Raw genomic sequence first — 27,042 nt, 5'->3', positions numbered from 1 at the left:
CGTTTGGCATCTTCTGCTCCTTTACCTCATTGTATCTGAACAGTCACTAAGTTCTTCCAATGTTATCTTCCAGATGTCTCTCAGACCCACCCAGCTCTGTCCTTGCTGCTGGTACTTAGCTCCTCAGCACCTCCGCACACCCTCTGACGCCTCCCTCACACTGCAGCCAAGAGTGATCTTTTAAATGCAAATACGGTATCGGGATCACTGCTTCACAGTTTGTGCCCTTCCCTGAGGACAAAGACCAAATCCCCACCAGGCTGCTCTGCTCCTCCGATCTTCCTGCAGAGACTTAAAGATGCCTTTCTCTCTTTGCCTTCTAGGTCTCTGCGTACGTCTCCTCTATTTTCCCCAGGTAGTAAAAGTTCAGAACAATACGTGCCTCAAGGAAGTCTTCCCTAATTCTCCAGATTAAATCCAGATGCCCTCCCCCCATGATACACCACCTCTCCTTTCGTGCACATTTCACAACCACAATTCATTGTGCAATTAATTGTTTGGTTTTGGCCTCCCTTCCCGCGAGAATGTAAACCCCATGACAGCCAGGACTATATTGTCTCATTCAGTATTACCTCACCAGCACTTAGCCTAGAGCACTGCAAACACCAGATGCAGTATTATTCACTGTTGACTCCAAAGTATCATCTCAGCCTTCACTTCTCCCCAAGCTCCAGATTCATTTATGAAATAACCTACTCTGAGTCTTCACCTGAATATTTAATAATCAACTTAAATGTAACATGTCCCAAACTTCTCAATTACCCACCAGGAAATCTACCCCTTCCCAAGTCTTGCTCATAACCATAAACATCACCACTGTTCACCCAGTTTCTCAGGTCGAAAACAGTAACTGGAGCCACCACCCTGGATTCCTCTTTCCTTTACATCCATATCCAGACCATCAAAGAGTCCTGTTGACGTCACCTTCCGGTCCCATGTGGGGACCACGCTTCTCACCACCTCCACCACTGCCACACCAGCACAGGCCTCTGTCTGCTCGTACTTGGACGCCCACAACAGCCTCCTGCCCGGGCCTCCTCACTCCCCCAGCCCCTGTTCACCACACAGGGCAAGAACATCTTCCTCTCTGCACCCACGATGCACACTTAGCCAGTGACCAGCAGGAAGTGTCTGCTGAAGGGCTGAGTGGGAATTTTCATTTAAATGCGATTCTTCGGCTCCATACCCGGAAACTGTGAACCTGCATTTCTGAGTCCTCCACAGGTGACTGATGACCAATCCACCAGGCCCCTGAATCCCTCTCCTCCAGCACGCAAGGCTGCCCCGCCTGCTGTCACTCAGGAGCCGCGTCTCCAGGCACGTGGGGACCCGTCACCACCCACAGACTTGAAAGAGCGAGAAGTGAAGCCTCCTGGGAAACACGAAGGGAAGCCAATGCTAGATGCTTTCTCTTCAGCAGAGAAAATCATCGCTTCGCCAGAACTGGCCCGTAACTAGAAGCACAGCATGCCCGAAATTGGTGAGGAGCGTGAAGTACATAGAATTCTTAATTAATTACGCTACCAGAGCTAAAACACTCATTCATGTGTAGAATGGAAAAGCTTCAAAGTTGAGCCTCATCTATTATTAAATCTTCCTGAAGGTCACATGCAGTGGCAGCTGGACCCAGCGCTCCCCCCTCCTGCGGTGTTTGGTGCAGACGCGGACCCCAGGGAACGGCTGGAACGTCAGTAATGAAACGCAGAGGAACCCTTGGTCCCGTAACAGATTGAGAACAGCGTTGGTCCTGAGCAAAATCGTTTGGGAATGTGATGTCAAAACAAATCTGATTTAGTCTGTTAAGGATTAGAGTTCCACCTTTACATATTTTAATGAAAAAAAACAAAAAAAACAAACACCTTGGGAAGGTAGCAGCATATAAAATTATGAAGCAGGTTTATAACAACACTTCACGCTCTAACCACTGAGCAAGTTACGATTCCTGTAACTTTATGGTAATATTTTCAGTCTCATCTCTGTCTCCCGACAAGAACTTTCATGCTTCCTTTACAAGATATTTTCCTAAGTGTAGTCATTCCAAAACTTCCATCAGGATAAAAAACAACAGCTTTGTAGTTGACTTAATATGATTCATAGTCCAGGTCTTCAAAATAATAATCAATACACTTTTACCTTCTTCACATACATACAAAAATCAAACCAAATAATGAGAGATTTTTCCTTTGGGTACTCACTTCACCAGATGCTGAAATCCTGGGCTTCTGCCCTATGTCCTCCCTTCTACTTGAACTCCCTGAGTCGGATAAGGACAGAGACCTCCGAGAGCGGCATGGAAAGCAGAGGCATTAATCGTAGCAGGTGGCTCTACGTCATGGTGTGGGAGACTCTCCGTCATCCTGGGCAGACGGAGAGGCCCACCCCACCTCCCTCCCTGGCTGCTCACCTGAGCGGCTTGTTCTCTGGGCCCATGTCGGTGAGGCCCATCTCCTCCAGTTTGCGGCGCCGGTACAGCTCGTAGTGCCTCGTGTGTGTCTCGTCTCGCAGGTCCTCCATGTTCGTACAAATGAGCATCTCCCGGAGCTTGACAAAGTCGCAGTGGTTTTCATTTTCCACTAGCCGGAAAACAGAAAACAGCAACACCGATTTTTAATCCTGACATATAATTAGTATTTGTTGAATGGACGAGTAAATGAAAACACATTTGAAATAACCCAAACAGCAAAATGATCAGTCTGATTAACAGCTACGGTTGTTTCATACAAGTAACCAAGGAAGCAATTCTTGTATTACACACACCGAATTATAGGCGATATGGATTAACAGAGGTTTGCTTAAATTTAGTAGCCAAGGATAAACAGGAAATAGGAAAGAAATACATTCTGTTCTGTACCATATGCTCCAGTCATTTCACTAATATTTTGTTAGCAGTTTATAAACCGTCCTCAGGACATTTCACATACCGCCTGAAAAGAGTATGTAATATTTTTTCACTAAAACTTCAAGGTGGTAAATTCTGCACCCTCGAGAACACCATCTGTGCCTGCTATAAACATCAAATTCTTGTCACACAATGCCGCATTTGTGATCCTGAGTCACATATGTTACTGTGACCAATAGTTTTTAAGTACAATTATTACCTTTATATTTTCTATACATTAAAAATGTTAAGTTTTGTCAATATTTTCCACTAATTACAAAATTTGTCAATTTAAAAAAAGCAGCGCTGGGAAACCAGTACCAGCAGGGGTGATCCATTCCCCATCATGAATGAATGACCCAGCCAGTGCTAAGTGCTTACGAATCGTAGAGTCGGATAAATGCTAAACATTTTTAGTTGGCTGACTGGTTTGGGAAATAGTTGGCAATACTTTGATGAGTAAAAATGTATAAATTTACAAAGTGGTTTATTGTGTCCCAGAATTACCTAGTACTTAGTTTACGTACTATGTTTAAACAATACTATTTACACTCAAATTTTGTTCAAAGTACCCAACCAGTGCTGCCCGCCTTCTGAACATCCTGGTGCACCTGGGCTGGTAACGTGATCTAAGACAGGAAGTAGGGAGGCTGTGCCTGGCCTCTGCAGACGTGGCTAAAACAGAACAGAGCCAACCCTTCTGACAGCCAATCATAACCCAAAATCAGCATCACCTCCTAGAACGCATTAAATGCCACTTTCAGGCTGTCAGGCAGCACACATATCCTCGTTTAGCTCCTTTACCTTGTACGATGCCCCAAGGGTACTGGCGAGCTTTGACCATCTTATTTCCAACTTTCACCTCATCCATACTTCCTACCACAGCAAACGGCAAGTGTCCCTGGAAAGGAGACAGGACATCAATCACATCTCATACCAGTAAAAACAGAGAAGAGAAAATTTACTAAATAACAAATGTGTTGAAGCCAAATGATCTGCTGTGCCTCAGCTTTTAAAATGTGCCCTGTGAACATGTGTTCACAACTGTTCACGTGTATGCCAACTGTTCTAGAGTCATCTTCAGGCCCTAGAGAGAGAATTATTTACTGAGCATGCCCCACACGTATTCCTGTTTTGCTGCAAGAATACAAAAACAATTCTAGCACAGGTATCATTTCCCTCATTATTATCTTGGTCCTAAAAGACAAAGATAATGTTGAGGAAATCACACACACACACCCCCCCATATAACCAAAGTATATATATATAGTGTATATATACATATATAACACTAATATAAAATAATATTTAAGTCCCAAACTAATGCTAAATACAAATGTTATAGAAATTTAGAGGAGGGAGAGGTCTCTTTGGGCAGGAAGACACAACCCAAACTGGAGACAGATCAAGCAGAATAGGAAGAACTAGCATAGTAAGGAGAAGATTTTGAACAAAGATACAATAGCTAGATTTAATGGCAGTGAGTAGACTGTCCTGTCTGAAGCTGAGGATTAATTTAGGGGAAAAGTCTAATGTAAACAGTATTATGTTTAATATTTAATAATTGACAATATTTAGTCTCTTAATTGCACCCCTCTGAAAACTTATTCCAGGTGGGCACAAAAAACAAAATTAGATATAAAGACAACACACAGGAATTAATATCACTTCCTTTACATTAGTCAGCTTTCTATATATTTAGTTTAAGTATCTTAATATGAACAAAGTATGAAAAAATCAGAAAAGCAAAAGGGGAGAAATGGAACAAACAGCTACTGAATGTCACTGTGTCAGTGACAAAGTGACAAAGCTGTATCCTCACAACCCTTAAGACAGGTATTATTAACCCAATTTCATAGATAAGTTAACAGTCTCAGGGAGGTTAATAATTCCCACAAGAACACATGGTAAAGTCTGACTCCAAAACCCATGATCCGTCAAAATATAACCAAGTATTTAAGAAATTTGGTAGCCTCAAGTAACACAAAGAACTTAGTCATCCTCAATCATATTAAGTTATGTGTAATTAAGATATACTAAATATATTCTATATTAAAATATAAAAAAGTTATGTGAATATTTCATATGTACCTGTGACCCTGTAAGGGAGAATGAGCTTCAATACCAGATTAGAAAGCTCTCCTTAAAGATTTTAAGATCCTAAAGCATTCTGAGGGAGGCTGTAATGTCTTCTCATGTTCTTAAAGACAGGACAGAAAGGAATCTTTCTAAGGCAATTAAATATGGTTCCACAAAAGATGAATCCCAGTCTCACAGATGTATCACTTCATTTAGGTGAAAGTAGGGAGGAAAGAAAAATGCTTAGATATATATTCTCATTATACTTTTCCAACTCTAGAAAATAAAACATTTCCCTGTACTGGACTCTTTCAAAACTCACCTTGTTTTGGAAGACAGAAGTGAAAATACATTAGTAGCAATGTTACTTATAAATCACTTTTTTCATATGTAAAACAAATAATATTCAATTAAGAGCTTACATTCATTGAAGCATTGATTTTAGCAATAGTTTCATCATCTGTTGGGAACTGGTATATCTGAACACCATTGCTGACCAATTCACTCATGAGCTTGATCTTAAACTTCTGTAATTCAGTTTTAGAAATCGCATCTGCTTTGGCAATCACTGGTATAATGTTCACCTATTAAGAATAAAGAGAAACAAAATCTCATGATTGAGGATTTATTTTTTAATCCTGAAGTTTTTGCATTCAAAACCACTCAGTCCCTTACAAATTTCCTTGACCTAGATCAGAGGACGGGCAAACTACAGTCCACTCACTGCCTGGTTACATAAATAAAGAGTTACTGGAACCCAGCTAGGCCCATTCATTACACATTACATATTTCCTATGGCCACTTTCATTCTGTAATAGCAGAAGTGAATAGTTGTATCAGAGGCCCATGACCTGCGAAGCCTGAAGTATTTACTACCTGGCCCTTCACAGGAAAAGCTTGCTGACTCCTGACATAGCATCACTGGCTTCATTTTTACCAGATACTCATATACAACCACTCCTACAAATGCTGGCCTTACAATAACTGCTTTTAAAAAGCAGAGCTCTGGCACTTCCCTGGTGACAACAGTGGTTAAGAATCCGCCTGCCAATGCAGAGGACACGGGTTCAAGCCCTGGCCGGGAAGATCCCACAGGCCACGGAGCAACTAAGCCCGTGTGCCACAACTACTGAGCCTGCGCTCTAGAGCCCTCAAGCCACAATTACTGAGCCCACGTGCCACAACTACTGAAGAACTCGTGCTCCGCAACAAGAGAAGCCACCGCAATGAGAAGCCCACGCACCGCAACAAAGAGTAGCCCCCGCTCACTGCAACTAGAGAAAGCCCACGCGCAGCAACGAAGACCCAACACAGCCATCCATGCAGCCATCCATCCATACATACATAAATAAAGCACAGCTCTTATAAAGTTCATCTTTCGTTTGCATTCAGGTTTAGAAATCTCACATTTTCTTCTCTCAGTCTCTGACAATTCCATCATACACAAAATAAATAAAATGTAAGCCGTGAGCTGAAATCAGCTGCATAATTCACTAAGAATTTTTTCTTTCTTAATACTCTAAGCACTAAGTAATCAGGGTGAGTGATCTCAGCAGACCTACGGAACAGGCCAAGGACCTCCTTCTGCCTCTTATTTAAGCAGGTCCCTTTTCCCAGTGACTTCATCTGACCTGCACCCCATTGTCAGACTCTTACCCAGATGTTGAAAGAAGGAGATTTTACGAATACCAACTAAAAACGTTCATGACTCAAAGGAATAACTTTCTCAGCATTATTTTTTTTTTAATTATTTTATTTTATTTTTGGCTGCGTTGGGTCTTCATTGCTGCACGCGGGCTTTCTCTAGTTGCGCCGAGTGGGGGCTGCTCTTCGTTGCGGTGCGCAGGCTTCTCATTGCAGTGGCTTCTCTTGTTGCAGAGCACGGGCTCTAGGCGCATGGGCTTCAGTAGTTGTGGCTCGTGGGCTCAGCAGTTGTGGCTCGCAGGGCTCTAGAACGCAGGCTCCGTAGTTGTGGCGTACGGGCTTAGTTGCTCCGCGGCCTGTGGGATCTTCCTGGATCAGGGATCAAACCCGTGTCCCCTGCATTGGCAGGCGGATTCTTAACCACTGCGCCACCAGGTAAGTCCCCCTTTCTCAGCATTATTTAAAAGTCCTATCACTGGCCCGAGAGGAAGAGATGTGGGGTCCTGAAGACCGACTGACCTGCAACGCTAGTTCTGTATGATTAATGTCCCCACCAAAGAGTGATATCTCCACAAATTCAGGGGTTTGTAGGTTTTTTTGGGTTATTAGTTTGTTTTTAGTGAAAGACTTCAGGCTAAGTAGTCATGTGTGTCAAGAGAGTGAGCCATCAATGTCATTTTCAGAATGAAAGTGAAAACTAAATATCATAATTCTTTTTCTATTCTTAAATGTATTTTTCTTCTCCAATTTCACACTGATTTACTGTGTACGTTTGGATTTATTGGTCTTAAATACGTTCCAAAGGAGGTAAAGATTTTTCCAACTATCCATGAAATAAACTTTTCAGCAATTGTGGGTAAACAGCTTTGAAGATAAATTAGTCAAAGTATATAAAAATTTGATGCCAAGTTCTTTATTTCGGTATCATAATATTGATACATAGATATTCAATAAATTATGCCAAGTTAGTAACTTCTAATTGATTCCACTATTAATAGCAGAAGCAGGCCAGTGTACATACCTGACGTTAAGCTTTTTGATTGTAGCATATGGCCTGAAACTGACCTTTGCTGAGGCATCTACTTCAAAGACATCCATTCGAATAAACCCACTGCAGCTGCGGACATAGCTACTGGCTACCATCAGGTAAGGAACCGGGCAGCCCTGCCTGGAGGACCCACCTTCAGAAAGCCTAGATGGCTGAGCCTAGAGCGACCTGCCTCTCCCTTCCCAGCCCCAATTCCCACGCTAGTGCTTTAAAGTCTCCACCAAAGGGGGAAGCTGTGAAACCCCAGATGCCTCACCCTCAGACCCTGACAGAGGCTGAGCCCAGGTTCACGATCCCTCCCTCCCTCCCTCCCCACTTCCCCCCCACCGTGTGGCCTCGAGTGTGCTGTGCACCCTCAGGACCCGTAGGAACAACCCTTGCTCCTCAGAGTCCCCTGATGCTTGTTGCTGATGTGCATCCTGGGACCCTAAGAACCAAGAGGGCCGGCCCAGCCACGACAGTGGCCCTGGCGGAGGGGGACGTGTCACCACCCGCACAGGAGGTAACTCTCCACGTGGAGGGAGCTGCAGAGCCCTGTAGTAAAAACAAGACACACTGTCGATTTAGTCCACCCTCACACCTGCCTTCGAGGTAGATACTCTCCTGGTTCTGGTTTGAGAGGCAGGGAGACGGACGCTCGGAGGGTAGAAACCTGCCAGGAACAAGGGGCAATTAGGTGGCAGAGCGAGTACTGCAGGCATCTCTGCCGCCACCAGACAAGCGCAGCCTGAGACAGAGCTGTGCGCTCTTGGGTTTACGTCCCTTGAGTAAGATGGGTTTCCTGTATCAGACTCAACTATGAAAACAACCGGCTAAATGGTTAGAACATCCGATCAGGTGAACAGACTCTCACATGAGCTTCCTCCAGGCCCGTCACAGCCTGGGGACTGCGGTGCTGGTCAGAAGCCAGCCCGTCTCTGCACCGATGCTGCACCCACTGGCCCGCGTGCCTTCCACACCGACTTCCGTACAGAAAGCAGCAGTGGCCAGATGCCCTTGCTTTCCCAGTCCTAGCTCACGAAATGCTCAGCCAGGTAATGGAGCTGCGTTCCTCACACCATCAGAGGTCACAGGAGAACCCTGGAGACTTTTTTACTATAAGACAGTAATCTTTAACTATCTTTTAAACAAATAAAAAAAACCTGAAGTGAATTAATTTGTGGATACTATTTTTTACAGCTCCCTGAATTTATACATAGCTCATTGGCTCAGAAATTCAAAAATAGGTTTTCTGGATACGGTTGAAATAAAAATGTAATTTACTGTAATATGCGGTGAGACTTTAGACCTTGATCTTAATCAGTGAGCTTCTTCTCACTTAATAGTGTCATATAGTAAAGTTAGTGTCAAATAAATTCTATAGTTAAATGAAAATGAATACCCATATTCTGGCATGCAATTTAATCACTAAAAAAGGACTAAAATTTTACATTAATGCTTTTTCTTTGCATCTCATCTCCCAAACTGCATTTCTCTGGAAAATATCCTAAAATTGAAAATTATCAAATGTTTTTAAAATGCACAGAATAAGAGTTATGACATATGTACACAGCATAAAGATATTTTAATAGTTCCAAGTAAATGAACTTGGAACTATTAAAATGAACTGAAGCACGATGGTTGGTCCTTTTCCAAACCCACCTTGCTGTCCAGGCTCTTCATGGTCAAGAGATCCAGTGTCTTCAGAGAGTGGCCTGTCGGGGAGATGAAGTAGAGGCACACGTGGATGCGAGAGTCATGGTAGTTAAAGAGGGAGCGTTTGATTTTCAGCTCTTCTTGGAGATAGGCCTCAAACTGAGCATCGATGTAGTCAACAATTGGTTGGTAGCTGAAAAAACAATTATTTAAATATTTAATACAATATAGTCATGATACCTTAATAAGGTATATGCATAAATCTAAAGTTTGAGATCTGTATTTTCACCAGTGAACAGTTGCTATCTATGCTAAGCAGATAAGTAATAAAACAATGTGCAAACGTGCAGGTACAAAGGCAGTACTTTGAAACCATCAGAACAACCTGTGCTTTAAACCATTTTATAGAAACAACACTGAACGTACACTAATTCCCTCTCACACTCATTCACACACTGGAGCCCTTCTGGCACGGCTTCCCACACTTGCCAGGCTGCTGAAGGAGGGTAGGCGTCTAATTGCAACCAAACTAGACATGGCATATTATTCTGCTGAGAGAAGGCATGAGTATCAACAACTTAAAAGATACTTAAGTCAAATTCCATGACTCCCTGCTTCTGAAATCGGATCGTGAGGCGTGGAAAGCATTAACGTAGTAAGAAGGAAGGGCACACCCACGTGGAAGCGCCTAACTGGTGACGCAGGCATGACTTTATTCTCATTTACTTACAAGCAAGGGAAAGCCCGTCGCAGCCGACACGTGAGTCCTTGCCTGGACCCCTCCTCCCTCCTGGCGCGCCTGCCCCCACAGCTGTCCCAGGCTGTTCACCCTTCAGGGTACAGCTCACAGAATGATGCACCGCAGTCAATAGTTTGTGGACTGTCCACTTCATTTTGGTATGCTAAATCACCGCCTGTGAACCTCAACTTTCTATGCGTAACTATTCTCATCAGGCAAATCTGGGCTTCCAAGTGAAAAAAGCAGCAAACGGATCCTCTATCAAATTCCTTGGACACCTTTACACTTATCTCTGTAGCCCCCAAACGGAGCAGTAACTGTGCAGCTGAGGTAGTAATAAATGTGCACTCAGTGGAACGCCTGGCCCTGCCAGTCCTTGAGGATCATCACCTCCTTCTTTCAAACTCACAGAACTCCTGTTATCCCCAGGCAGACGGGACGCAGTTGGGGACAGAGACGGGACCTTACGCTTCTGTGCTCTCCACACAACAACACAACGGCACACCTTCACCACATCAGATGTACTATTGGGAACACCATCCTTGGGAAACTGGTCTAAATGTGACCCAACGTGATGCCATCCCCAAAATAATAAAACAGTAAAAATTAATCTGTAAGTACATATTTAACATAAAATTTCCAAAGAAGCTTCTATTAATGACTTAAAATAGATCAATTATAAATAGCCATAAACATTCCTCTATCTGAATGCTTTGCATAATGCCTGTCATAAATGAAAACCATAAACATTTTTTGTTAAATAAATAATAATAACATTAGAAATTCTTCCACAGGATTTTCCTCTAGGCTTCTGTTTCCAGTACATTGCAGGTTCAATCTTCAATGAAATGAAATACACTGGCTTAAAATACAAAAACCACCTCCTTTTTCAAAGTACTCATAAAGGGTAAGGAAGTAACCACGTCAAAACTGAAGAGAGTAGAAACAGGGAGGTGAGCAGAGGACCAGAGCGGGCTTGGTAAATGGGCAAAATCCAGCCACGTTCCTTTGTTATTCATAGTCTGAGGCTGCTTTTTCGCTACAAGCAGAGTAGTTTGGACAGAGGCCATAGGTTCTGCAAAGCTTGAGATATTTACTCTCTGGCCTGGTACACAGAAAAGGTGTACCAGCCCCTGCACTAAAAGCATCAGTGCTAGTTTCATCCGGAGGCCAGTTTGTCAGTGTGGTTCTTCGGCTTTGCTCCCGAAGGATTTGCGGGACAAGAAGGAAGAAAGCAAAGTCCAGGTCCACACAGGAGACTGCCTTCCCACGCTGGGCTGAGGTCCTCAGATCTATACCTTCAGTGCAGGAATGAGCTAGAAGTAAACCCACAGTTCCTCCCCTCTCCCCAAGGATCCGAGGGAAGGTTGCCCTGGCACTAAATGAAGTTGGGAAAATAAACGGAGAGGGAGAACCAGCCTCAAGAACTTGTGGCCACGGGGTCAGCCCTCACACGAATCCACGGCCCGGGTTCACACATGGCCTCTGATTCTGAGAACCTCAAGCCACGAAACTAGGATCCTGAGTACTGACACCCAGAGGGACCTAATGTAAGCAAGTCCAAGTCTGTTCTGAATATCTCTGCAAATAACTTTTCAAAGACCATGAGAACGCTAATAAAAAAGCAACCAAGCATATAGGGGAGAGGAGGCACAGTGAATAAGAACCAAAGGAAAAAACAAACATCAGTACAATAACTGCAAAATTGCAATGTACTGGAATTATAAGATATAGTTACAAAATAGAGACAAAAGAAATAGAAATAAAGGCGAACTTGAATATACATGCTGGGAATAGTAAAGTAACAAAAAGTGATCCTACAGATATGAATATGAACCACACAGAATGTACAGATTTGAAAACTATAATAACCAGAATGAAAAACTCATGGATTAGTTTAAAAGCATATTGGACACAGCTAAAGAGAGAATCAGTATACTAGAGTAATATACTAGATAAATCCAAACTAATTATCCAGAAAACAATAGAGAGAAGAAAAAAAAAAGGATAAAACTATGGAAGAGAGATTAATAAACACAGAAGACATAACAAGAAGGTCTAACATACATTTAACACCATTTCAGAAGGGGCAGAAACAGCATCTGAAGAGATGATGTCTCAGATTTTTTAAAAGAACTGATGATACTGTTCAGACTCAAGAAGTCAAACAAATCACAATCAGGATAAATTATAAATAAATAAAAACCTAGATATATCATGGTAAAACTGGAGAACAACAAAAACAAAGATCTTAAAAGCACTGGAGGAAAATAAGGAGGATACTCTTAAGGGGAAGACAGACTGACAGCTGCCTTCTCAGCAGTAAAAACAGAAGCCAGGAGACAGTGGAATGGTATTTTCAATGGGAGGAAAGAAAATAAATGCCCACCCAGAATTGTATACCCAACTAAAATTTCAAGTATGAGAGTAAAACAGAAAATTTTGGTTAAGAGGGTAGTAAATACTGGCTATATAAAATGATAATGTCTTGTGTGGTTAGGAAAAAGAGAAAACATGACAGGGTGAGTTGGCAGGGTGGGGGGGAGGTTAACAGAGTTTAACTGTTCAAAATTCCATTTTATTGTCTATTTGTATCATCGAGGACAAGTGCAAATATTAATTAACCTTAAACCTTGATTAGGTTAGAGATTATGTTTGTAATTTCTAGGGTAACAACTACAAGAATAGAAATCAAGCAAGAAAGGAAAAAGAAACATGGAATTCACGACAAACAGAAAACTCAAAATAAAATGGTAAATTTAAAGGTAAAATATCAGTAAATATATTACCCGTGAATGGACTAAGCACACAATTAAAAAATAAATATTGTCACAGTGGATTTTAAAAAGAAAACCATATGCTTGATCAGAAGCACATCTAAAGCACAAGAGTACCCAAAGGCTGAAGTGAAGGAACAGAAGAACACGCCTCCACAAGAAAGTGACGTCTGACAACACAGAAGCCTCACAAGAGGAAAAGGTTGCTACATAGTGATAAAAGTGTCTGTTCTTCAGGATAAAATAAAAGAAAAAATTAAAAGTTAATTGAAATTGGAAATATCAATACTACATATCAAAATTTGTGGGATGCAGCCACACTTAGAGGGTAAGTATGGGTAAAGCCATGCTTAGAGGGTAATTTATCATCTTAAATACATAAGGCTGAGAATCAATGAGAAATCAGAGCAAATTAGATCAAAATACAAAGAAAAGTAATTACAGATATAAGAGCAGAAATTAATAAAATAGGAAAAACAAGAAGTATAAAATTGATAGGATCGACAAAGCCAAAATTTGAAAAGACCAAGTAAACTTACCACACTTTGTCGAGGCTGACCAAGGAGAAAAGAAACAAGCACAAATAACCAGTACCAGGAAAGGAGGTGTAGATGTCATTACAGATGATGAAGACAATGAAAATATATTAGAAGAATATTATCAACATCTTTAAGTAAATATATTTGGGAATTTGGATGAAACAGATTCCTGGAAAATTGTAACTTCTCAAAACTGTCTCAGAAAACAACTCCAAATTGTCCTATAATCATTAAAGAAAATTAATTAATAACTCAAAATCTTCTCAGAAAACTCCAGGCCTGGATGGTTTTACTGGCAAGTTCCACCAATCATTCCAGGGAAGAATAACTCTAATCTTACACAAATTTTTCCAAAAAACAGAGTGAAAAACTCCCCAAACTCATTTTAGAAGGCTAACATAACCTTTATTTAAAAAAAAAAAAAAGGATAGTATAAGATACTGGTTGAAAACCCCACTTACAGACATAACATGCAAAAATACTAAAAGGAAAAAAAAAAATCAGATACAGCACAATATAAAAAGAATACCAAATGGTATCCAAGACTGCCAGGTTAATTTACCAGTAAAAAGTCAGTTACTGTAATTCATCTTATTAAAGATTAAAGGAGAGAAATTATAATCTTTTCCACAGAATGCAAAAAAAATCTGATAATAATACGTATTCATGATTTTAAAAAAACAACTCTACTAATAATAAAAGTAACTTCCTTATTCTAACTGAAAAAAAGAAAGCAGCATAATTCAGGGCAAAAAGGAAGCGGTCCCTCTGGAGTCAGGGCAAGGCAACGACGCCCACTATCCCCACTGACTCCAGTGGAGTACTGCCAGTCCCAGTGCAGTCAGGCATTAAAATGCGGGAAAGGAAATAAAGACCACTGTCTTCAGCCATGCTGCTGGAGGAGCGGCAACTGGATCCAAACCCCGCCCCCGCCCGGACAAAATACATGGAAAGGGGGCTTCAGACACAGGACAACAGGCAGTGAGAACGCTGATCACTGGGAGGGAGATGAATGAGGGGAGTCTACAGCCTCCCAGCCCACTGCCTGCAGACAAGTTTCTGGGGCCCAGCACAAAAGAGAGCACAAAGCCTGGCAGACCCACTGAGGACGGAGGAGAGACAGGCGCTCAGGGAGGCCAAAGCACCGAGACTTCACCAGAGGGCGCCGAGGAGAAGGCACAGCACCCGCCCCAGGAGAAAGCACTGCCCCGGGGGAGCCCCTGGGGAAGAAGTGGCCTGCAGGGCACGTGAGGGGACTCAAGGCTGTGGACATTTCCTATAACTGTCGTGGTGGTGGGTAGGAACTACACATTTGTCAAAAGTAACGAAATTGTACACTTAAGCAAACAATGCATTGTATTATTCTATGTAAATTATACAGCAATAGGGCTTCCCTGGTGGTGCAGTGGTTAAGAATCCGCCTGCCAACGCAGGGAACACGGGTTCAATCCCTGATCCGGGAAGATCCCACATGCCACGGAGCAACTATGCCCGTGCGCCACAACTACTGAGCCTGCGCTCGAGAGCCCGCGAGCCACAACTACTGAGCCTGTGCTCTAGAGCCCGTGCTCCGCAACAAGAGAAGCTACCGCAATGAGAAGCCCGCGCACCGCAGCGAAGAGTGGCCCCCGCTCGCTGCAACTAGAGAAAGCCCGTGCGCAGCAACGAAGACCCAATGCAGCCAAAAATAAAAAACAAATAAATTAAAAAAAAAATTAGGGGCTTCCCTGGTGGCGCAGTGGTTGAGAATCTGCCTGCCAATGCAGGGGACACGGGTTCGAGCCCTGGTCTGGGAAGATCCCACATGCCGCGGAGCAACTGGGCCCGTGAGCCACAACTACTGAGCCTGAGTGTCTGGAGCCTCTGCTCCGCAACAAGAGAGGCCGCAATAGTGACAGGCCCGCGCACCGCGATGACGAGTGGCCCCCACTCGCCGCAACTGGAGAAAGCCCTCACACAGAAACGAAGACCCAACACAGCCAAAAATAAACATAATAAATAAATAATAAATAAAAATTTTTAAATAAAAAAAAAATTATACAGCAATAAAACTTATTTAAAAAGAAGAAACAAAAGAATTAGAAAGGAGGAATATGCCATTATTTTCAGATTATACTATTACATACATAGAAAACCTAAACAAATTTAGAGACGAGTTATTGGAATTACTCAGAGAATTCACAGAAGTGGCTATATGCAAGATCAATTATATTTCCATACACTAAATAGAAAATGAAATATTTGTAAAAGATACCATTTACAAGATCATCAAAACTACCAAATATCTAAGAATAAATGTAAGTGATTTCTATACAGAAAAGGCCTTTGCCTCCTCCACCGACCTGCTTCCTCCAGAAAGCCCACATAACTGTTTCCTGAAATCTAAAGCAGAACACACAAGTGTTCTGAACAGGCTAACACATAAAGACAGTCAATGATGCAACATATTTTCCCTCTAAAGCAAACTTTTAGGACCTAGGAAACTACCTCTAATAATGAAAATATATAATTTTCAAAAAGGAGAAAGAACAAACAGTCATTGCTTTGCCCCAGTCTATTTCCTCCTTTTATAGTTTAAATTTCATATAGAATCTATAATCAATCTTTATAATACCATAGGAGGGGCTTCCCTGCTGGTCCAGTGGTAAAGTCCGCCTGCCAACGCAGGGGACGCAGGTTTGATCCCTGGTTGGGAACTAAGGTCCCACAGGCCGCAGAGCAACTAAGCCTGCGCACCACACTACTGAGCCCGCGCTCCACAACTACTGAGCCTGCGCACCTCAACGAGAGAGCCCGTGTGCTGCAAACTACAGAGCCCACGTGCTCTGGAGCCCATGCACCACAACTAGAGAGAAAAAACTCGCACGCCACAACAAAGAGCCTGCGTACCGCAACTAAGACCCGTCACAGCCCCCCCGAAAAATAATAAAAATAAATACATAAATAAATAAAATTTTTTAAAAAGAATAATTATAATACCGTAGAAATAATGACAAAAATAGTGACCTAATATAAAATACAAATAAAAATTTCATTATCAAACCTTTCCTGCAATGCTTAATAATGTACCTGGCTAATTTAGTTAGAATTTCACAAAACAATTCATGCACCATGGATCTGGCAATCATATATTTGCCATATATGCCTTGTTTTTTGTTTTTTGTTTTTTTTTTCTCAACAAGACAAGTCTTGCCTGAAAATTAGTTTAAATCACTTAATATACACCAAATTGTCATATCAGGAAATAACTAAAACTATTTTTGCTGAAACACATTTAAAAAATGTGATTCAAATTACTCTAAAGAAATTAGACAACTGGATAGAAAAATGTCAATTTGTTAACAATAATAAAATATTGCTTAATTATTTAAAAAATTTAAGTCTGGGAGGAAAGGCATGGGTTTCCACAGTTGAAAATCAAATCACAGCACATAGGACAAGAAGGCAGATATCCTGAAATAAGAAAAACCTATTTTATTACAAGAGGAAAGCATGTACCTCTCTTCTTTGTTTATTTGGTCACCAAATCCCACTGTATTCACGATGGTCAGTTTCAATCGAACGTTACTTTCCTGGAGTTCGTATGTCTGTGCTTTAAGTCTAACGTGTGGGTAAAAATGTGAGGATTCATGGTCTTCAAAATTCGTATTAAATAATGTGTCAATCAGCGTTGATTTTCCAATTCCAGTCTCCCCTGAAAGAAATGCAGGGACATCTTCACAGGTGCACAGGATGGATGAAGAAAAACAGAACAGTAAACTCTTACAATGGTTTCACGGATCCCAAATATTTCAAATACTTCAAAGGCTGGATTGTCCCTGAAATACATACATGAGAAGGCTGGTCCACTGAGTCACCAGCAGAGCATAAAAATGAATCACGTGTGCTAAGTTACTCAGAACTCTGAAGAAAGTACTGAAATGTTTAAAGAACAAACAAAAAGTTTAAAAGCAGTACAGCTAAGAAAACCAAAACTGATAGAATTTAAATAACTGAAAAAAAATCTGTAATCATGATCTTAAGTTGCTAACGTGGGCACCATGCTGCTCATGACAAGAAGGAAGTGAGCACAGGGCAGGAAGGAAGAATCTAGGGGGGCTGGGCACTTACCCACGCAGAGAATATTAAAGCAGAAGCCTTGCTGAATCGATCTGTTGACCAGCTGATCAGGCAGACTCTCAAAACCAACATGGCCAGACATGGCTAAAGAACGAGTATTTTCTTTTTTTTGCTGGAAGGAAACAAAAACAACAGCAACAATTTTTTAAAGTTTTACTAAAACAGGATATAGGCACATTAGAGATAAACATAATTTATCAGAAAAAAAATTAAAGGCTTTTTGATCATTATACCTCCCCCAAGATACAACTGGTTAAGTTTGTGAGAAACCTGTGTCCAGACCCTCAAAACACATATTTCTTATTATCTTCCTATGGTGAGAGTCCAGCACTACTTATGACATAAAAATATTTGATTTCCCAAAACAGGAAAATACTCAAGTAAACTATGGCATAATCATTCACAAAATGAAGTGTGTAAAAGTCATGAAAGATGTTTTTGATAAATGTTTAAGAACTTAAATTCCCACATTAAAATGTCAAGTGAAAGAGGTACAGTGTGAAATTACAGATACAGTTCCAGTCCCCAGTAATGGCAGAGTAACTTATGTCACACCCACCTCCTTGCTAATAACAACTACAGTCAGTTCCTTCGGTCACTGAGACACACACATCTGCTAGCTTCTCCCGAGGGCAGACCCCGGTCACTGCCGCACAAGCAGACAGAGTGCAGGATGGAGGTGAGAGTCTCACTGGGGTCAGAAGCCAGTGGAGGCAAGGGCAGGCAGGTCAGCTGAAACCTCAAAGGGAAAATCCCAGAAAGGAGGGAGTCCAGCCTTTGCATACACACCCTCAAATCTTTGGCTGAGTGCTGAACTGCACATGTATAGGGGAAATGGGAACCGGAAGGAGCCAAACAGAGTTTCCAAGAGGGCCAGCCTGGGGAGCTTGAATTTAAAGTCTGTAAGTTACAGGGGCTCAGTAAACACACAAAACCCTAGATGGGCCTCACTTTAGGAGTGAGGATCACATCCCAGGAATCAGAAACCTCTCTGGTACTGAAGGCACAGCTGAAATAGACCTGCCATAACACAGATCAGTGTGAGCAGCCAGTGACTTAACTGCGTGCTAGATCAAAGGCCAACACTCCTCAGAAGACGACAGAGGCCAGCACCTCTACAGTGTATCATCCACAACATCTACTATACAACCAAAGCACTACATAGGAAGAAGCAAAAAAATGTGATTCATAGTCAAGGAAAAAAACAGTCAAAAAAACGAGATCCACAAATGAGCCAGATGTTGAACTAGCTGATAAGAACTTAAAAAGAACTCTGATAAATATGTTAAAGAAGAAAAACGTGCTCTTTTTCTACAGGAAAAAGAGATGCATATAATGGGTGACGTGACAGGGAATTATAAGGGAAACGTGAAACCGCTCGACAACAACGAAAGGCAACAAATGGAATTCCTAGAATGGAAAAATGCAACATCAGAAATTAAAAAGTTATTGAATAGTATTAACAGCAGATGAAACAATGGAAGGAAACTTTGTTCAATATCATTATCCATGCTAAATATCTATTTATCCAAGCTAAAAATCTCTCATAGAAAAGATAAAACTATAACAGAGCCTCAAAACCTGGCACAATATCAAATGGTCTAACATACCTATAATCGGAATGCCGGGTGGGAAAGAAATGGGAGCCAGAGGAGGGAGGAAGGAAATGTCTAAGTAATGGTGACTGAAAACGTTCTAATTGTTTCGGCATGAACTCAGAGATCCAAGAATTCTAGCAAACTACAAACGAAAAAATCCAAAGGATCCCACAGCCAGGCACATCAGAGCAAACCATCTACATGTAAGGATGAAGAAAGCTTTACAAGCAACCAGGGGTGGGGAGGCATATTACAGACAAGTAAAACATAAGACGCGCACCAAAAGACGACAGAACAGCACCAGTAAAGCACCAAAGAAGAAGTGACAGCCCAGAGTTCTGAATCCGATGAAAACACCCCTCACAGGTAAAGGCAAATGAAGACAGCTACATTTGCTAAATGTACAAATGACATTTACGAAATGTCACGACCAGAAATGCTACACGACAAGAAATGCTAAAAGTTCTCCAAGAGAAAGGAAAATGACAACAGCCGGAAACTCAGATCTACAAAAAGGATGAAGACTGTCAGAAAGGTAAAAATATGGGTAAACGTTAAGAGAATTTTTTGCTTGTTTTAATTTCTTGAAAATATAGATTGACTGTTTAAAGCAATAACAACAGTGTATTACAGGATTTATGATACATGGAGAAGCAGGATGCATGACTGTGACAGCACAAAAGATGGGAAGGGGAATGGAGTTACACTGTCATAAGGTTTCTACACTATACAGGAAGTGCTGCAACACTGAAGGCAGTGAGTGATAAGTTAAAGCCCACATCAATTACTGTTTAAAAAAATAAAAGACCGAAGAGGGTTAGCTAGTAAGCAATCATAAAAATACTCCATTAATCCAAAAGGAGGCAGGAAAAGAAAAAAAAATGAAAGAACAAATGGGACAAATGGAAAACACATGGCCACAAATGTATGGACACCAAGGGGGGAAGTGGTGGTGGGATGAACTGGGAGGTTGGGATTGACATGTATACACTAATATGTATCAAATGGATAACTAATAATAACCTGCTGTATAAAAAAATAAAAAATTCAAAAAAAAACGTAAAAAAAAAACCACATGGCCAGTTGGTAGACTTAAAACAGCTGTGTCTATAATGAAACAGAAGTGGTCTAAGCCAGCTAGGTGTCCAACAGGATCTTCCATGACAATGCTGAGCTGCCAACAGGAGCCACCAGCCACGTGCAGACACTGAGCACCTGCATGTAACGCATGCAACCGAGGAAGGAACTTTTAAATTTTATTTAATTTAAACTAATTTAAATTTAAATAGTCACGTGTGGCTAGTGGCCACCATACTAGACAATGTAGGTCTAAACTTTTCAATTAAAAGGAAATTATCAGACTGGATAAAAGAGCAAGACCCAAATATATGCTGTCAATACAGTAACCGACACACTGATGGTAAAATTCATATGGGAAGGCAGAAGACTTAGAACAGCTAGATTGATTGTACAAAAGAACAAGCTGAAGGACTTACAGTACCTAATCTGAGGCTACAATCACCAAGGAGTGTGGTATTGTGACAATCTATTATTTACCTGTTTGTCTACTTAAAATTAAAAACTTAGAGTCATCAAGGAATATGCAAGTCACAGACTGGGAGAAAATAGTATATCTATGACAAAGCACTTGTATTCAGAATACATAAAGAATTTTTTAAGATTCAATAACAAGACAACCCATTTAAAAAAAAAATGGGTAAAACACTTGAACAGACACTTCACAAAAAAGATAACAAAATAGCCAATGAGCAAATGAAAGAGTGCTCAACATTATTAATAGTTATCAGGAAAATGTGAAGCACAACTACAATAAGACACCCCTGAAGAGCCACTAAAATGGCAAAAATTTAAAAGGCTGATAACATCAAGTGTTGGAGATGATGAACAAAAATGGGAACTCTGATAAGTTCGCTGCTGCAAATGCAAAATGGCACAGCCGCTCTGGAAGGCGGCCGTGGTCTCTCATGAAGTTAAATACATGTAACTGCACAGCCAGAAAACCCCGCTTGCCAGCACCCAAGATAAAGAGCACCCACCCACACAAGGACTGACGCACGGGCGGTCGTAGCAGCTTTCCTCCAAACAGAAGTGGCAAGAAACAAGCAACGGTCCAGCAACTGCAAAGGGAGGAACAAGCTGTAGTGAATCCACACGATGGAATCCTGAATGACTGACACATTCCACACACGGAGGAATCTCAGATGCTAAGTATCTAAACAGTGATTTATTCACTGTGATTTGAGTTTCAAAAAGAAAAAATCTTTTCATATATTCTCATATATATATGAATATGGATGAAGATGTCTCAAAGGGTGGTGACAGACTATTGGGAGTGGACCTGGAGGTGTAGGTGAGAAAGACGAGCTTTTCACTGTAGATGGTGGGAGAGTTCCCACGAGGACCCCAAGACTGCTGGCACCAGGTGTACCCACACCTTCTGGTTATTCAAACACTAATCTAGGTGCTGTGGTGAAGGGGTTTTACAGATGTCATTAAGGTCCCAAATCAGTTAACCTTAGAAAGGGAGATTATCCGGGGTGGACCCTTAAAAGGGACAGAGGATTTCCGAGTGGAAGGGATTTGAAGCATGAAGGGGCCTTGCCTTTCCAGTTCCCCTTGCTGTATGGGTCGCAAGGACCTAAGAATGATCTCCAGAGGCTGGCAGCAACCGGCCAGCAAAGAACGGAACTCTGCTGATAACCTGGAAGAGTCGGGGGTGGGGTGGGGTGCGGTCCCAGCTGGGAACCAGCAGCCGACCTCCTGCACGTGAGGCCTGGGTGGAGACGCCAGGGAGGCATCCTGGCTCTCCCGACCTGCAGGCTGGGAGCTAATCAACAGCTGCTGTTTCAAGCAGCTCAGTCCGTGCCATTTGTTACGGAGCAACAGAAAACTAGTCCACGAACGAGTTGCGCCCTTCGAGTCCCTTTTACCAGGTAAGCCTGTTATCTCTGTGATTTAAAAAGAAGAGAGAATGAAGAAACACACTATGCTTCCCAGCTGGCCGTGAGAGCGTTCAAGAGGATTAGAACAGTACTTGTTAGAGTTTCTATCGGAGAAGCACAAAAGTTGAACTAAACGGCCTATAGACTCCCTCCTGGTTCTAAAGCACGTGAATTTAATGTCATGGAAATAAAAGAAGCTTTTCAAAAATGTGGGCGTGGTCAGCACCATTTAAGGAAGAAGAGGGGCTGGAGGAAATGAGGACTAAGCAGCGAGCACTAAGTGCATCAGTCACTAAACAACCGCAGTAGTCTCAGCAAAGCAGCGTGCTGGAAGGCAGGTGAAGAGTCGTTCAGAGTCTGCGAGGCGATAAGATAAAGATGGGACAGACTACGATCACCAGTGAGGGAACAGAGATAAAAAGACGGCAGCTCGGTGGCCAGCTCGGTGGTATCAGAACTGGGGGGACCTCAGCACGTGTGGGGGGGCAGAGGCGCTGGAGCACGGAGCTAAAGGAAAGGGATCTCGTGACCCGTGCTCACGGTTACAGTTTTCTCTTTCAAAACACGGACAACTCACCTCGTTCACCAAGTTAAATTTACTCCCTCTTTTTAAATATAACTTTTAATACAAATTACCCAAACGCATCCTGTGCAGGCACTCAGAAGGCCCTCAGAAGCACTAAGGTCTGACCTCGCACTCAGGAAGGCTCTGACGGGGCCATCCTGTGGCGTCCCACCCTGTCATCACCAAGGTCTGCGACGACGCCCGCTACAGCAGTGCCAGGTTCCCCCCGCCTGCCGTGGCAGAGCTGGAACCTGCATCTGCTTAACGTCAGGCAGGGTAGAGACGCTGTGGACAGTCGACAGTGATGCAGTTCGTCACTGATTTTTAACTTGGATCAACATAACAGTTAATTCATATTCAAGGTAAGTACCAACAAAAGCCTGTCAGGTCTCTCAGTAGTTATTCTGAAACCACAGAGGCATCCAGAGTACCAGGTGGGTCTACTTAAAAGATATACTCACTTTCTCTTCATTGTCAAATACTTGTGGGGACATATGAGCTGTTTTTGTTGCCATGTGAGACTGAAAGAGCTGAAAAAGAAAACACAGATATTACTCCAAAAAAACCTATATCTAAGTAATATAGTTACATTAAAAAGGAATTCCAATATTGTCATTATCGCCAAGCTTTGACTTGTAATCTACACAGGTGACTCATGTTTAAAACTGTGGTTTTCTTGCTGGAAGGATATCTGCACAGGTAAGTAATATGTGATAGTCAACACATGATACACATTATTGCACTTACACCCACACACACAAAAATGTAAAAATTATCATGTATAGAACCTCTACCACATGCCCATCACCATGCCAGCTCACGGAGTACGTGCTCTTATTTGATCCTCAGGACAGATCTGAGCTACACACATTACCACTCCACAGCCTGCACGAGAAAATTAGGATTCTGAAAGGTTAAGTAACTCACCCTAAACCATACAAGCCAGTAAGCTGTAGGCACAGGTCTACTCTGACTGCAAAGCTGGTGTTCGTTCTGCTGTACCAAGTGTGGACCAAGTACTCAGTCACCTGTATGCAGGGAGTGGGGAAGACAGTACCAGAGAAGCTGTGGGAATTTAATTTCCGAGCAACCGCCTAAAGGGCACTGCCGCCCTACTCTGGAGGGCAGTGCAAGACACGGAGGAAACGTGGCCTTTTTAAAAGGTAACAGGAACGTGGATGTAGTGAGCAAAAACGCAAACAGTGCCAATGAGAACACAGAGCAGAATAAGTACGTTCCCTTCCTCCCCTGACTCCCTGCAGCCTCGGCGGTGCTCTCCCCAGAGGCCACCTCCTGCGGGTAGAGGATGCGTGTGGTGGGAACGTGCAGTCTCTTTGGCTCACAGACATGGCACATAACCCATGCTCTGCAGCGGGTGTTTCCTTTCCACTTAATCTATGGTGGGGGGACTTCCCTGCTGGTGCAGTGGTTAAGAATCCGCCAGCCAATGCAGGGGACACGGGTTCAAGCCCTGGTCCAGGAAGATCCCACGTGTTGCAGAGCATCTAAGCCCACGAGCCACAACTACTGAAGCCTGCACGTCTAGAGCCCGTGCTCCGCAATGAGAAGCCACTGCGATGAGAAGCCCGCGCACCACAACAAAGAGTAGCCCCCGCTTGCTGCAACTAGAGAAAGCCCACACGCAGCAACGAAGACCCAACGCAGCCAAAAATAATAAATAAAATAATAATTTAAAAAAAAAAGGAATCCACCTGCCAATGCAGGGGACATGGGTTCGAGCCCTGGTCCGGGAAGATCCCACATGCCGCGGAGCACCTAAGCCTGTGCGCCACAACTACTGAGCCTGCGCTCTAGAGCCTGTGAGCCACAACTACTGAGCCCATGGGCCTAGAGCCCGTGCTCCGCAACAAGAGAAGCCACCACAATGAGAAGCCCACGCACCGCAACTAGAGAAAGCCTGCGCGCAGCAATGAAGACCCAACGCAGCCAAAAATAAATAAATAAATCTGTGACTCTGTTTAAAAAATAAATAAATAAAAAATGAACACTCCCTCTTAAAAAAAAAAAAACCTCTCTGGTGCAGGCTGTTTCGGCAGAACGTGAGCAGCCTCACTCCCTCTACAGGACAGCGCTCTGTTCTGTAAACTACACAACATGAGGAGGCACTGTCTTTAACTACAGTGAACTACGCTGCAGTGAACAGCTTTGCCCACACAGGGGACGGGGACGGACCCTGCGGCAAGGGAGGGGCGTGTCTGGCGCCTCGAACCGCCCCTCCCCCCACCCTGGGCTGTGAACGCAACGCCACACAGACACCCAGGGCACATCGGGACTGCGTTCTACGCAACGCTAACGACCCCCTTCCTCTGGTACTTAATGGGTAATGTAAGCTTTTGAAGACTGGCCCTGGGACTTAACAGGACACGTAGCGAGTCCAAACCCTGAGCAGCCGCAGCCAACTGAGCGCACTGTGGCGACAGGTGGCTCTGGCCAGTGGGAAGAGGCCCCGTATAAGAGCACAGCCGAGGCTCGGGATGAACACACAGGCACTGGCTGTGTTTTTACCATTTAAAAAGTGAAAAGCACGTAATGATACGAAGCCCACCAGAACTGGCCTAGTGTGGTTTTAACTGTACACACACCTCCCTGACTCCCCCCAGCCCCTGTTCTGAGCCAGCACAGAAGAGTGAGAGCACTGGGAAAAGAGAGCAGTGGTCACGGCCGCACGCACAAAGAGGAAAGACAACGACACTGCGCTGGGCCAAGAGACGGCCAAGCATCAGGCGAGGCGGCATAAGGTGGGAAGACCCCTGAGCCCCGGAAGGGAGGCCGGATTTCTTATCTGGATAAAGTGAACCGTGAGGGAAAGTTTGCTGGAAACACAATGCTCATCGTCTCTGGCTGCGAAGTTACGAAGAGGCGAGAAGCCGAGCAGGGGCAGACGAGTTGCGGGCTGAGGCCTGGAGTGTCCGCCTGGGCTGGGACCTAATGTCGGGACCCAGGCGCCCCCGAAGCTCCGGCTCAGGGCCCCGCGCAGGCCCGGAGGGAAAGCGAGCAGAGCCTCCGCGCAGCCATCCGCTGCCGTCGGGATGGGAGCGGGTGCCGCCACGTCTAACTGAACTTCATAAACTACAGAACTCTAATGAAAATTAATCTTTAAAAAACTACAGTAAGAAAGTAGTTTTGGGGTTTTAATATAATGGAGAACATATCAAAATTTTTGTGAAATGCTGCTTAGGAAGCAGTTTCATTGATGTGTAAAATTTGCTTAGAAAAAATGAGATAGGGTTTGTACTCCTTTATGATTAAACTTTAAACTTTGACTAATAAAACCAAGGTTACACTTCTGTCATTTATGTAAGTTCATATCAAATATCCACTTTTGTTTATTCATCTCCTGTGTTTCTGAACACCTGCCAAAAAGCTTACTTTAAATCTCTGTGGATAAGTATTTTGATCGGGAAGTAAAAATGAGTCACATAAAAGTATTATAAATAGTTGTTTTTAGTATTTTCCACTGGTACTACCTGACTAGTCAAATTTCCAAAACACATTTTAGAATGAAAACAGTTTTTAATAAATTAACATTACTGAAGGTAAAATAACAAAGGGACAAGAGTTGACCCCGTCCCTCTAGTGGCAAACACTAAATTTAAAAAAACTGGAAGTGGAATTCCAGTCTGCTCCACCACTGACTAGCTTCTTAGCAAATCCCATGCTGGGAACTGGGTCTTAGGAGGAAAAGACACGGCCCTTGATCTTAAGAACTTATCTCAGAGAAAACACAAGCTCATAATAGGCAATCAAATCTCATTCCAAGGCACCAGGGAAACTAACAAAATCACCATCTACATATGACGACAGTCAGTAGCTTTTATTCTAAATACAAGCATACATCATACATACACAAACACACATGTATTTAAATCTCTACACCTACATCCTAGAAGGAAAAACTTTATACAGTACTTTTAACTCCTGCCAAAGTCTAACACATTTTTTAAAAGTTGTAGTATATAACGAGTCACAGAAAAAAATGCCAGAACATTTTGGGGAAGATCAGGTTCTCCACCTTCTTCAAAATATCAGTTTGGGGAGTATGGGCAACGCAACAGAGACTGCACACAATCTGTCCTGGGGTCCCTTGGAGACAGGTGGTAGGTGACCTTCTTCCTCCCGGTCAGTTATGGGGAAAATTCGATGATTCACAACGGGACCCTAGATTTCCTGACAACTCTTCTGACTCGCCTGGAAACAGTCCTGTAATGCTTCATCACCTCTCTAGGTACAACAGTGAGCTTTGGAGGAACGGAATTATGACTTGGATTACAATAGCTTCATTTTAACTTCACTTTCTCACAGTTTTTATCTTTGTAAAGCTAATCCAAGAAATAGAACCACAGTTTTCAAATTGTCCTCTGGTACTGCTTGGAGTTCTTTAGGCCAAAAAAAAAAAAAAAAGTAAGAGAGAATGAAGAGCAGAGAGGTCAAAATAGT

The 27,042-nt window shown here is 42.8% G+C and overlaps 1 protein-coding gene and 1 long non-coding RNA gene across 8 annotated transcripts in view; one reads left to right on the top strand and one right to left on the bottom strand.

Annotated features, from left to right (window-relative positions):
* LOC309643648 overlaps positions 1-8,801 on the top strand; it is a 32,922-nt gene extending 24,121 nt beyond the window's left edge. For 4 of the 5 annotated variants that reach the window (XR_014253936.1, XR_014253937.1, XR_014253938.1 and 1 more), the window contains 2 exons: positions 7,648-7,747; positions 8,518-8,801. This is a non-coding gene — a long non-coding RNA (uncharacterized lncRNA). Of the gene's footprint in view, positions 1-7,647; positions 7,748-8,439 lie in introns of all 5 variants that reach the window. The other variant, XR_014253939.1, reaches the window with a different exon arrangement.
* The window catches only part of SEPTIN10 (septin 10), a 56,362-nt gene that overhangs the window by 13,214 nt on the left and 16,106 nt on the right, over positions 1-27,042 (bottom strand). For 2 of the 3 annotated variants that reach the window (XM_082426505.1, XM_082426507.1), the window contains exons 2-8: positions 23,046-23,114; positions 17,450-17,570; positions 16,838-17,033; positions 9,291-9,477; positions 5,380-5,541; positions 3,683-3,779; positions 2,405-2,573 (exon numbers count right to left, since the gene is read on the bottom strand). In XM_082426505.1, the coding sequence (XP_082282631.1) occupies positions 2,405-2,573; positions 3,683-3,779; positions 5,380-5,541; positions 9,291-9,477; positions 16,838-17,033; positions 17,450-17,570; positions 23,046-23,114 (1,001 nt within the window). The remainder of the gene's footprint in view (positions 1-2,404; positions 2,574-3,682; positions 3,780-5,379; positions 5,542-9,290; positions 9,478-16,837; positions 17,034-17,449; positions 17,571-23,045; positions 23,115-27,042) is intronic. The other variant, XM_082426506.1, reaches the window with a different exon arrangement.

This window comes from Balaenoptera physalus, assembly GCF_965194825.1.
Source record: "Balaenoptera physalus genome assembly, chromosome: 15".
In the NCBI taxonomy this organism is placed as follows: domain Eukaryota; kingdom Metazoa; phylum Chordata; class Mammalia; order Artiodactyla; family Balaenopteridae; genus Balaenoptera; species Balaenoptera physalus.
Note: the sequence above shows the minus strand (reverse complement) of the source record. Positions and strands in the feature narration are given on the sequence as shown.